The 13520-nt window shown below is 41.9% G+C and overlaps 1 protein-coding gene across 3 annotated transcripts in view; it reads left to right on the top strand.

Moving 5' to 3' along the window:
- Positions 1-381: 381 nt before the first annotated feature.
- DPY19L4 (dpy-19 like 4) overlaps positions 382-13520 on the top strand; it is a 72098-nt gene continuing 58959 nt past the window's right edge. For 2 of the 3 annotated variants that reach the window (XM_046015361.1, XM_046015353.1), the window contains exons 1-2: positions 382-599; positions 8026-8136. In XM_046015361.1, coding sequence (XP_045871317.1) covers positions 584-599; positions 8026-8136 — 127 coding nt within the window. In that variant the 5' untranslated portion in view covers positions 382-583. Of the gene's footprint in view, positions 600-8025; positions 8137-13520 lie in introns of those variants that run through there. The other variant, XM_046015371.1, reaches the window with a different exon arrangement.

Genomic DNA, 13520 nt, shown 5'->3' with positions numbered 1-13520 from the left:
GCATTCCGCCGCTCCGTGAAGTCGCCGAGCGCGCAAGCACCGAGGGGAGCCGGAGCCGCGCGCTCCAGCGCTAGCTCGTGCCAGCTTTGTGCCTGACACCTCGCCGGACTTCAGTTTCATCTCGGTCAGACGGGGCGCGGATGTGGTCTGGGTCTGCAAGATGAAACTGATGATTTTTTCTGAGTCGAACGACAAACGCCGCGGAGCCTCTGCTGGGCGCCCAGGCTTCCGAAGGGCCGGGCGAAGGGGGAGGGCGCCGGGAGCCGGGAGGAGGAGGCTGGGAAGAGAAGGCCGGGAGTGCCGGCCGTGGGCGGGGCCACCCTCGCGGTCGAGTCGTCTTCCTGCCCGCGCAGGCCTGGGCGCGCCTGCAAAACGCTCCGGCCGCCCTCCACTCCCGGCTCTCTGGTTCCTGGGCCGCCGGGCGGGACGCGGTTGGCCGCGACACCGGAGGGGGGCGGGTCAGGAAGTGGGGGCGCGGCGGCCGGGAGCGGTCTTGGGGCTGCCGAGGGGTTCGGGGACGCGGAGGGCCGGAGACTCCGGGCCGCACGGGACCCGGAGGGGCACTCGGGTCTCCGCGGAGACCATGGCGGAGGAAGAAGGTGAGGGCTCCGGAGTCCAGCGCGCCAACTGTCGCTCGTGGTCTCGGGAAAGGGAGGCGGGGGCGCGAGGAGCCCAGAGGCCTGGGCTACGGGCGGTCAGTGGCCGCGGCTGCGCGAGGGGTGGCTGCGTGGGGGCCGCGAAGGAACGGGGCGGTGGCGGGGCGGGGACATGTGGGAGCGGAGTGAATGGCCCGAAGTTTTGTCTGCTTCAGTGGGAAGCAAAGGTGGAGCTTAAAGTTGGGAATGAGGTAGGGAGAGAAAGAGCTGTGTTTGTGTGTTGCGGAGGGAGGGGGTACTCCCCGAGGGGGAGGGCTCCTAGCAGACAGTTAATGGGGTGGGAGGCACAGTTTGGGTTAGAAGATGGAGGCTTAGGTGCTGAGTGCGTTTTTGAAAGTGATAGTGTTTAACCAAATGCCCTCACTCTGAGTGCCTTCTTCTGGGGTCTGTGGACACTGACAAATACTACGTCCGGGGGTGGGGGGAGCAGCCTCACGCCGAAGGTATAGAAAGAGGAAGGAATTTGGGGTTAACGAGGTAAGATGAATTGGGAGGGGAAACTGAAGAAGGCCCGTTCATTTATAGGTTAGGGGGAGATGGCAAAGGGCTGAGCGATGTAAGAAGTTTGGGAGGATTAGGAAGCCAGGAGTGCTTTGAGCGTGAAAGTGGATGGGCTGGAGAAAGCTTCCCATGCCCCCACACGGCCCGTGCTACGAAAATTAATCTCTTCAGTAATATTTATTCATAGAAAATGATAGGTATGAGAGAAAAATGGGGAGTTGGAGGAACTTATCAGCGAATGGTAGATATTACAGGAAACATTCATGGCATAATAATTTAATCATTGATAGCCGTGCTAGATTTAGGAACAGATATGTATGGTAGTGTTGCTTGACAGAGCAGTTAGATTTTGAATTCTGGTGGGAAAAATAACTTTACCTTCTTGAGTGCAGTTGTGAATGTGATCTCATTTAGATTTAAACCTTTTTTTTTTTTAAAGATTTTATTTATTTATTTGACAGAGAGAGACACAGTGAGAGAGGGAACACAAGAGGGGGAGTGGGAGAGGAAGAAGTAGGCTTCCTGCCATCCTGGGAGCCGGATGAGGTGGGGCTCCATCCCAGGAACCAGGGACCATGACCTGAGCTGAAGGCAGATGCTTAAGGACTGAGCCACCTAGGCGACCCGAGATTTAAATCTTATTGAACCAAGAATGCAAGGAGGGAATTTCAAGAATGCAGTGGAAAGCAATTTTTTAAAAAGTGTTTTCTGCTTTTTGGTTTGCTGCCTTGTCCGTATGCTCACACTGGCTTCATATTTGACTCCTCTTTCTTGAGTTTTCAGAGTGTTAAAGCCTATCTAAATTTAAGACACTCTGCCTAAAAAGTCAAAACCAACGCTGTTTTTAGTTGGTAAGGAAGAGTGTAATTCCACTGTTACCTTGGTTTAAGACATTTCTTTGTATTTTTTCTTTTTCTGAGTAGTTGCAAATCTGTGGAGTAGGTTGATAAACTAGGTTGTGTGCTTGCATGAACACTTTCATGCTTAAGCTAAACATGAAAAAAATTAATACCGCAATACTAAAGTCTTTAATATTATACATCATGCAAAATGAGAGATTGTTTTAGGAGATTATTGTTACACTTAATTAAATTAATGTGATGTGGAACTAATTAAAAAGGCCATACCATTTTGTAAAATTTATTGATGGGATATAAAATGAAAAGTGATTTTTGGTTGTAGAATTACTGATAATCCAAAAGCAAATATATCTTATATGGAACAATTAATGTATTGAAGTTTTGTTTGTTTGTTTTTTTTAAAGATTTTATTTGTTTATTTGACAGAGAGAGATCACAAGTAGGCAGAGAGGCAGGCAGAGAGAGAGAAAAGGAAGCAGGCTCCTTGCTGAGCAGAGAGCCCTACGCGGGACTCGATCCCAGGACCCTGAGATCACGACCTGAGCTGAAGACAGAGGCTTAACCCACTGAGCCACCCAGGCACCCTGTATTGAAGTTTTATTAAAATGTAGTTTCATTTGGCAGCTTTTTAATTCCATAAACATTTGGGTGTCTGCTGTGTTAGGTGCTGGGATATAATAATCAACAATAAATGAGTAATTATAGTCTTATTTATTATAATAATGCTAGTAATAATATTTATAGCAAACATATCTGTGTACTAGGCACTATTCTGAGTGCTTTACATTATTTGGCACTCTATAAATTTTTTTCAAAATACATATTATTTGGGGCGTCTGGCTGGCTCAGTCAGTTAAGCGTCTGCCTTTGGCTCAGGTCACCATTCCAGGGTCCTGGAAGAGAGCCCTGCATCAGGCTCCTTGCTCAGCAGAAAGCCTGCTTCTCCCTCTCCCTCTGCTTGCTGTTCCCCCTGCCTGCACACATGCGCTCTCTCCCTCTGTCAAATAAATAAGTAAAAGCTTAAAAAAAAAAAGCCCCACAAAATACATATTATCTTAAAATTAGACTAAGTGGTCTATTTTACTTGTATCTAGGTGTTCCCAATACCCCCTTTTTGCTGATCATTCACATTCACTTGGGTCCTTTTCAATGTCCTGCTGTTACCCCAGGTAAATAATTTTTTGAGAATCTCATCTTACAAAAAATGTCTTCATTGTTGCAGCAGAGGGTCAGGTTTTTCATACTTATCCTTCTTGAAATAAATGTTAGAGCAGAGAGAAGTGACAACTTTGAGTACAGCAATATTAACACTTCATTTGGAAATTGCTGTGTGTTGTCTGGATGGACATTTGCAGGCTTGTAGCTCTGCTATCTCATGTGAAGATCACTGGACCAGAGCCTGAAATGGCAGGTTATTTTTGTGGCTCTGTTATCATTTTCATTTAGTTTGACTTTTTCTTTATTTTTATTATTTTTTTAAAGATTTTATTTATTTATTTGACAGACAAAGATCACAAGTAGATAGAGAGGCAGGCAGAGAGAGAGAGGAGGAAGAAGGCTCCCTGCTGAGCAGAGAGTCTGATGTGGGACTTGATCCCAGGACCCTGGGATCATGACCTGAGCTGAAGGCAGAGGCTTTAACCCACTGAGCCACCCAGGCGTCCCTGACTTTTTCTTTATAATGCTAAAGATGTAAGAAGGAAAAGGAAACTTAAATTTTATCCTAGAGTTTTCCTATCACACTGGGCATGGAGCCTACTTAAAAAAACAAATGGTGCCTGGGTGGCTTCGTTCATTGAGCTGTTGCCTTCTGCTCAGGTCATGATCTCAGGGTCCTACCATCAAGCATGGAGTCTGCTTCTTCCTTTCCCTCTGCCCTCCCTTCCGGCTTGTTCTCTCTCTCTCAAATAAATACAATCTTTAAAAATAAACAAACCAACCAAAACCCCCAAGATACCTGCTCAGTATCTTAAAGTGTGTACCATCTTAGAACCAAGAAGTTATAGTGTAATAGATCCTTTATAGATAATTTATTTGTATGGCCCTTCATTGTTCCTAATACAGATTCTTAAACAAATGACTTTATGCATCATTTGGGAATCTGTGCAAAATTTTTGTATAAGCTCTACTGTAAGTAAAATCCATTTATATGTACTAAGCATAATTTAATGTCTCTGTAAGGTCATTCTTTATGAGGAAATTTTTTAAAAAGGGAAATAACTTTTTATAAAGAACACTTTTTGTGTGATACCCCCTTCCCAGTCTGTCTTTATCTTAAATGTGTGCTTTTAGCCTTCCTCTAATAAAAAAGACCTACCTAACCCATTTGTAAACTACCTTAATAGATTTATTAGCTTGCTTTCTGAAATTATCCATTTAAATTTTCAGAAAAAATTTAATACTGCCAATGTGTTTATCTTGCAAGGGTAATAACTAAGTAAACGTGTTGGGAGTTAAAGCACCCAGTTACTGCATCCTTCCTCCCATCTCCCCTCCAGCAATCCTCAGTTAGTTTCCTGTAGTTAAGAGTCTAAGGTTTGTCTCCCTGTCTGATTTCATCTTATTTTTTCCTTCCATTCCCCTGTGTTCATCTCTTCTGTTTCTTAAATTCCACATATGAGTGAAATCATATGATATTTGTCTTTCCCTGACTGACTTATTTTGCTTAGCATAATACCCTGTCATTCCATTCACGTCATTGCAAATGGCAAGATTTCATTCTTTTAATGGTTGAGTGATAGTCCATTGTATATATATATACCACATCTTCTTTATCCATCCATCAATGGATATCTGGGCTTTTTCCATATTTTGGCTATTGTAGACATTGCTGCGATAATTATTGGGGTGCATGTGCCCCTAAATCTTCATTTTTGTTGGGTACTTTTAACTTTTGCTTTATTCCAGAGCAAAGTTAAAAAGTGTCATGAAAAAGAAATATAGTAATATCTATTAATTGACCCAGATTTATGTGCAGAAATACTGAAAATCTGGGGCGTTTGGGTGGCACAGTCAGTTGGGCGTCCAACTCTTGGTTTCGGCTAGGGTTGTGATCTCAGGGTCATGGGATTGAGTCATGTTCAACATGGAGTCCGCTTGAGATTCACTGCCTGCCCCCAATGTGTGTGCACATGCACTCTCTCTCTCTCTCTGAAATTAAAAAAATCCTCAAAATCTGAGGTATGGCTCTTCTAATAATAATGTCATTTTTCTAATCTGTTCCCTGGCTTTAGTACTTAAGTACAAAATAAATGATAGTATGGAAATGGACGGAATCCACTAAATATACAGTTTTTTTAAAAAATCACGATGCCAGTTTTAAAGATACTTCAGCAAACTGAATTTGCTTTGAAGCTATTTAAAAATATATACTTTTTGGGGGGGGGCACCTGGCTGGCTCAGTTGGAAGAACACGTGACTCTTGTTCTCGACATGAATTTGAGCCCCACGCTGGGTGTAGATATTCCAAAAAAAAATTAAATTAAAAAAATGTTTATTTGGGGGCACCTGGGTGGCTCAGTGGGTTAAACCACTGCCTTCGGCTCAGGTCATGATCTCAGGGTCCTGGGATCGAGCCCCACATTGGGTTCTCTGCTCAGCAGGAAGCCTGCATCCCCCTCTCTCTCTGCCTGCCTCTCTACTTGTGATCTCTCTCTCTCTCTCTCTGTCAAATAAATAAAACCTTTAAAAATATATATATATATATTTGTTTTTTATTTTCCACAATAAACCTAGAATCCTTCATCTGATCATCAGCAGCAGATTCATTCTCCTTTATTGACTCCTCTTTTTAGACTCAATTCATAGCCTAAGGTCATCCCTAAGAGAAAAAAGAAAACTCTCCTCCACTCTAGTGAGGAGGAAATAAATTCTTGAACCACCTTATAAGCTTGGTAGGACACTTTGTATCAACAAAACAGTCATAGTCTACCTTATAAAATAATTAATTCTGGGGGCACCTGGGTGGCTCAGTTGGTTAAGCATCTGACTCTTGATCTCAGCTCAGGTATTAATTATTTCAGGGTCATGAGTTCAACCCCTGTATTGGGCTTCATGATGGGTGTGGAACCTACTTAAAAATAAAAAGAGGGGGCACCTGGGTGGCTCAGTTGGTTAAGCATCTGCCTTTGGCTCAGGTTATGATTCTAAGGTCCAGGGATTGAGCCCCACATTGGGCTTCCTGCTTAGTGGGGAGCCTGCTTCTCCCTCTGCTGCTCTCCCTGCTTCTGCTTTCTCTCTCTGTCAAATAAATAAAATAAAGAGATAACTCTAGGAAGGAAAAGTAGTTAGGTTGAATATATAAATTTTTTTTTAGATTTTTATTTATTTGACACACAGAAAGAGAAATCAGAGCTAGGCAGAGAGGCAGGCAGAGAGAGAGGGGGAAGCAGGCTCTCCGCTGAGCAGAGAGCCTGATGGGGGACTCGATCCCAGGACCCTGGGATCATGACCTGAGCTGAAGGCAGAGACTTAACCCACTGAGCCACCCAGGTGCCCGAATATATAAATTTCTGTTTCATTTGGAATTTAGTTTACTGGTTTGGAGGTACTTTCTGCTTTATATTTTTTATCAGACATAAAATGGTAGTCTAATATTGGGAAATTTTCTGACAGTTTTCCACATATAGGGATATGCCTATTTCAAAAATCTAAATCTGTAAGACTGTACAGTGTTAATACTACAGCACTGTGAAATTCTGCAGAATTTGCAAGACTTTTTTTTTTTTCATTTTACTTTATTTTTTTAAGATTTTGTTTATCTGACAGAGAGAGATACAGTGAGAGAGGGAACACAAGTAGGGGGAGTAGAAGAGGGAGAAGCAGGCTTCCTGCATGTGGACTCAATCCCAGGATCCTGGGATCATGACCTGAGCCAAGGGCAGATGCCCAACGACTGAGCTGCCCTGACGCCCCTTTGCAGGATTGTTTTAAAAATGAAGTATAGGGGCGCCTGGGTGGCTCAGTGGTTTAAGCTGCTGCCTTCGGCTCAGGTCATGATCTCAGGGTCCTGGGATCGAGTCCCGCATCGGGCTCTCTGCTCAGCGGGGAGCCTGCTTCCCTCTCACTCTCTCTGTCTGCCTCTCTGCCTACTTATGATCTCTCTCTGTCAAATAAATAAATAAAATCTTTAAAAAAAAAAAAAAATAAAAATGAAGTATAGTTTTATGATCAATATATTTTGTTATATTCAGATTTTTAAAAAATTGTTAATCCTTGGGGCGCCTGGGTGGCTCAGTGGGTTAAAGCCTCTGCCTTCGGCTCCAGTCATGATCCCAGAGTCCTGGGATCGAGCCCCACGTCGGGCTCTCTGCTTGGCGGGGAGCCTGCTTCCCTTCCTCTCTCTCTGCCTGCCTCTCTGCCTACTTGTGATCTCTGTCTGTCAAATAAATAAATAAAATCTTTAGAAAAAAAAAAAATTGTTAATCCTTGAATGATGAGTGTGATACTCAGGTAACTAGAATACTATGCTAATGTATTTTTTTTTTTTTTCAAAATATTTTATTTATTTATTTGACAGAGAGACAGACAGAGGGGGAATACAACCAGGGGGAGTAGGAGAGGGAGAAGCAGGCGCCCCGCCAAGCAAGGATCCTGACTTGGGATTTGATCCCAGGATCCTTGGATCACAACCTGGGCCCAAGGCAGATGCTTAACAACTGAGCCACCCAGGCACCCCTATATTAAGATGTTAAATAACATCTTGTCCCCTAGTCATTCTGGAAGGGGGTTTGCTTATTTTGGAATATTTTGAAAATAACATCATTAGAGCTTGTTGATTTATCAATAGGACTCTGAAAGCACAGGTGGAAGGCAGAACCTAGATTTCTTTCTGTATGAAAGACAGTCTGTCTAAATGAATAATTTATTTAATTGTGAAAAAAGTTAATCTTTGATACTGAAAGGTCTCCATGTGATTTTTGCCTTAGTATAATAAAAGTGGATTAGTTTGGGTTATAGATTAGAACAACTTGGTACACATTTTGCAATAACATCTTAAATTTTTTAAGGACCAACAGTAGAACTGCGCCAAAGAAAAAAGCTGAAGTCTTCAGAAAATAAGGAATCTGTCAAAGAAGAGAAAATCAGTGACACTCCAGTTCCTGAAAGAGCTCCAAAACGTAAGTTAGATAAATTTGGAGTTTTTGTGCTACTATAAAAATGGCTTTAAAAAAAAAAAAAATGGCTTTTTATATGCTAGATATTATATTTTATATTAATATTTTAAATGTGTATACCTATTTTGAGATTAATTACATGGTATTATCAGTCAACTTTGGTTTTGCTGTAGAACAAACCCTAAATCTCACTGGTTTACAAAAAATGCTTATTTCTGACTAATGTTCCATGTTGTGGCTTCAGGTTGGCTGTTGTAGCTTCATGTGTTGTGAAGGAACGGCCCCTAGTTGGAACATTTTTTTTAAGACAGAGGAAAAGAGCAGGAGAACAGGCAGAGTCATGCAATGTCTCTGAAATTTTCTGCTGAACTGACACTCAGTCCCTTGTACTCAGATTCTGTTGACCCAAGGAAGTCATATAATCAATCCAGACAGTGAAATGGAAAAGTATACCCTGACTATGGGGAAGAGATGGAGAAGTATACCCTGACTACAGGGAGGCATTGCAAGTCACATGGTAGTGGGGAGAGAGATCAATAATCTTTTTATAAGAAAGGACAGAATAAGTGGGAATAATAATAATATAACTCTCTACCACATTCTTTCCTTTTGGTCATAAATATTTACTTTTCTCCCTCAAACAAAATACACTCACTACCTCTCTGACCCCAAGGAAGATACTCAGTCTTACCAGTCCTGGCAGCAGTCTTGAGGCCCAAGGTCATCCTATCTACATCAGGGCCAGGTATGAATCATTCTGGTCCAGATATCTATGAATTTAAAAAAGGTAAGTTATGTGCTCTGTGTGAGGGGTCTCCAAGACCACCCCATGTTTGGTGACTAGCTAGAAGGACTTATAGGTCTCAGAATAGTTTCCAGCTATGATTTATTACAGTGTACAGTATAAAAGAAAATCAGCAAAAGGAAAAGGCCTAGGGACTAAAGTCTGTAAGAAACTAGGCATAAGCTTCACCGATTATTTTAGTAATGGATTCACACAGGTTGTGCTTAACTCTTTCAGCATCAAATTGGGACATTTGTCAAGTTTTGTCTACCAGGGAAGCTTATTTTTTTTTTTTTTTTTTTATTTGACAGAGAGAGAGATCACAAGTAGGCAGAGAAGTAGGCAGAGAGAGAGGAGGAAGCAAGCTCCCTGAGGAGCAGAGAGCCGGACGCGGGGCTCGATCCGAGGACCCTGAGATCATGACCTGAGCCGAAGGCAGCGGCTTAATCCACTGAGCCACCCAGGCGCCCCCCTACCAGGGAAGCTTATTAATGACTGCACAGAATTGGTTTTTTGTTTGTTTGTTTTTGTTTTTTTTTTTTTTTAAGATTTTATTCATTCATTTAGTGAGAGAGAGCATGAACAGGCAGAGAGGCAGAGGGAGAGGGAGACTGAGAAGTAGACTCCCCACTGAGTTGGGGACCCAATGCAGGGCTTGATCCTAGGACGCTGAGATCATGACATGAGCTGAAGGCAGAGACTGAACCATCTGAGCCACCCAGGCACCCCTGCACAGAGTTGTTTGTTTGTTTTCTTAAGATTTTATTTATTTATATGACAGACAGAGATCACAAGTAGGCAAAGAGGCAGGCAGAGAGAGAGGAGGAAGCAGGCTCCCTGCTCAGCAGAGAGCCCGATGCGGGGCTTGATCCCAGGACCCTGAGACCATGACCTGAGTTGAATGCAGAGGCTTTAACCCACTGAGCGACCTAGGCATCCCCTGCACAGAGTTTTTATTGGTGGCTGGTCATGTACCCTTTACCTACCACATACCAAAACTGGATTCCCAGAAGGAAAGTAGCGAGCATAAACCACATCGTTTGTACAAACAGGTCAGGTACAGTAAACTAATTGATAAGAGAATGGTGGGAACCTTCCTGAAGTCCCAAGTTCCCAGATTCCAACAAAGGCCCTACCTTGCAAGCAGGCCTTTCTCCATAAGGCAGTTGCAGGGCTGCTATGTTAGCTTTTCTGCACATGTCCCCCTCCCAGGATATATTGTTGGACAGGGACAGGATAAGCAAAATAAATGCTTCCATTCAGAAAGAAGAAGAGTGAGAGAGATATCAGTCACTGGTCCATAGCAATTACAAAATTTCACCAGATAAATATGAGGGCTCCTTATCCCCGGGTAGGGATGTTTCTTGCTTAAGCCCTAGTTGTTTTCCTTGGAAGTAGCTTCCCAATTCAGTGTTCTCTGTGGTCCTCGACTCCACCCTCTGGAGGTCCTTCCTTTTCTATTAAACTACTGAACTGTGTATGAAGATGACTCTGGGGAACATGCCATCCTTAGAGGCTGAACAGCCTTCTCATGCTTCCCGCTGAGTAGAGAGTTGAAGGCCAATTTATTTTTTTAAATTTTTTGAGGATTTTATTTGTCAAAGAGAGAGGAAAAAGGGCAGACAAGTAGGGGGAGTGGCAGGCAGAGGGAGAAGCAGGCTCTTGCTGAGCGAGGAGCATGATGTGGGACTTGATCCCAGGATCCTGGGATCATGATCTGAGCCAAAGGTAGATGATTAACTGACTGAGTCACCCAGGTGCCCCTGAAGGCCCATTTTAATATATATTTCTCAAGTAAGATAAAGGCAGTGGATCATCTGTAGAGCTAGTTCAGGGGCTAGCAGCAAGGACATTTTTTGGAAGCTAGAAAAACAATAATCCATATTATGCAGTGATAAAACATTTTATGAAACAATTTCTTATGAATTTGTTGCAATTTTTATACTACTTTTTATTATTTTAGGTAACAAGATTGTAAAATAGGATGTTACTAGAATGCCTTGGTTACCAGCTACATTTGATTACATCTCTTTAATTAAAGAGATGAATTTAGAACAGAATTATCCTATTTGCAAGCAGGAATAAAGAGGAAAATAGAGAATCCAGAATTTCTGGGATTTGTAGTGTTGAGTTAGAACTGTCTATTTTAGCTAGCAAAATTCAGAAAATTGAGAAATACCTTGAGCAATAAAGGTGAATGACTAAGATGAATCCTCAGGGTAAGGCTGTCGCAGAGTTTGTTAAAATATATGGATAGATGTAGGTATTTCCTAGTAAATCTTTTCGTTGGACAAAGTACTCAGGGAAAATAACACAGGGTGTGGTTCCACAGTAGCCTCATAAGCTCAAAATACATGTAGTTAAACCTTTCTGAGACTCGTCTAGGGAAAAAATTGTAAGTACAATAATCCTTCCTATCCAGTAGTTTCACTTTCCATCATTTCAGTTTTCTGTGTTCACCACAGTTTGGAAGCAGATAATCCCACGTTCTGACGTGTTGTCAGAAAGTTAATAGTAGTGTAACACTACCTCAGGATACCTATGTCATTTTCCTCACCTCATCTCATCACGTGGGTGTTTTATCATGTCACATTATCACAAGGAGTAGGGTGAGTACAATACAATAAGATATTTTGAGAGCTAGAGACCATGTTTCTGTAACTTTTATTACAACATTTTGTTATAGTTGTATTTTATTACTAGTTATTGTTAATCTCTCACTGTGTCTACTTTATAAATTAAACTTTATCACAGTTATGTATGCATAGGAAAAGCATAGTGTAACTATCAGTACTATCCACAGTTCCAGGCACTCATTAAGGATCTTGGAACGTTATCCCCCGCACATAAGGCGGGGGAGGACTTCTGTATTGTTGTTGGAACGAGGAGCTGACTAGAATCAAGTAGGTAAAAAGCTGACAAGATTGTGCTTTACAAAAACAAGTGATTTACTTTTTAAAAATTAAGGTACAGGCATACCTTCTTTTATTGTGCTTCACTTTATTGTGCTTTGCAGATATCTTTTTTTTTTTTTAATGAATTGTAGGTTAGTGGCAACACTGTGTTGAGCAAGTCTAACAGCATCATTTCCAACCCCATTTGCTCATTTCCTGTCTCTGTGTCATGTTTTGGTAATTCTCGCAGTAGTTCACACTTTATCATTATATCTGTTGTAGTGATCTGTGGTCAGTAATTAAGACTCAATGATAGCTCAGGTGATGGTTAGTATATTTTAGCAATGAACTGTTTGTTAAGATATGTATTTTTTTTTAAAAGACATAATGCTACAGTGTAGTGTAAACTTAACTTTTATATAACCAGGAAACCAAAAAATTCACTTAGTACGCTTATGGCCATATCTGCTTTATTGCAGTAGTCTGGAACTGAACCTGTACCATCTCTGAGGTATACTTCTATAATTAGCTTATAGTAAAATGCACAGAATCTTAGGCATTTAATTAAATGAGTTTGACACAGGAGTACAGTTGAAACATGATACAGAACATTCCTACTACCCCAGAAAGTTTCTTTGTACCCCCTTCCAGATTTACCTTGGTTCCCCCCACACCCTGGAAGACATCCGCTCTTTTTTTTTTTTTTTTTAAAGATTTATTTATTTATTTATTTGACAGCCAGAGATCACAGACATATTTATTTTTTTGACAGACAGAGATGACAGAGAGGCAGGCAGAGACAGAGGAAGGGAAGCAGGCTCCTTGCGGAGCAGAGAGCCCGATGCGGGGTTCAGTCCCAGGACCCTGAGATCATGACCTGAGCTGAAGGCAGAGGTTTTAACCCACTGAGCCACCCACGTGCCCCCAACCACCTTTTTTTTTTTTTTTTAAAGATTTTGCTTATTCATTTGTGCAAGAGAGGGAGCAGCAGCAGGCAGAGGGAGAAGCAGGCTCCCCACTGAACAGGAAGCTGGATGTGGGACTCAATCCCAGACCCTGGAATCATGACCTGAGCTGAAGGCAGCCACTTCACCTACTGAGCCACCCAGGTGTCCCAGTAACCACTCTTCTTATTAATTAGTTTTGCATGTTGTAGAATTTCCTGTAAATGGAATCGTACAACACGTATGCTTTTGTGTCTGGATTTTTTCACAGCATGGCTAAGTGAATCATTTTGAGATTCATTCATGTTGGTATAATTTTTTATCTATTCTGTTATTGCTGGACATTTGAGTAATTTTCAGTATTTATTTATTTTTATTTTATTTTAAGATTTTATTTATTTAATTGACAGAAAGACAGATAGTGGGAGAGAGAACACAAGCAGGGGGAGTGGGAGAGGGAGAAGCAGGCTCTTTGAGCAGGGAAACTGACGTGAGACTTGATCCCAGGACCCTGGAATCATGACCTGAGCCAAAGGCAGATGCTTAATGACTGAGCCACCCAGGTGCCGTAATTTTCAGTATTTAGCTTTTAAGAATAAGGCTTCTGTGACCATAGTTCTACAGATCTTTTTGTGGGCGTTTGTTTTTATTTCTGTTAAGTGAATTTCGAAGAGAATTGCCTGCTAAGCTTTTGGGAGAGATGTACTGTTAAAAGAACTGTCAGCCTAGATTAAAAAGGATTTAACTATTCAGGTCTTAAAATGA

The sequence above is a fragment of the Meles meles genome, chromosome 1 (assembly GCF_922984935.1).
Source record: "Meles meles chromosome 1, mMelMel3.1 paternal haplotype, whole genome shotgun sequence".
In the NCBI taxonomy this organism is placed as follows: domain Eukaryota; kingdom Metazoa; phylum Chordata; class Mammalia; order Carnivora; family Mustelidae; genus Meles; species Meles meles.
This window is presented reverse-complemented; position numbering and strand designations above follow the sequence as displayed.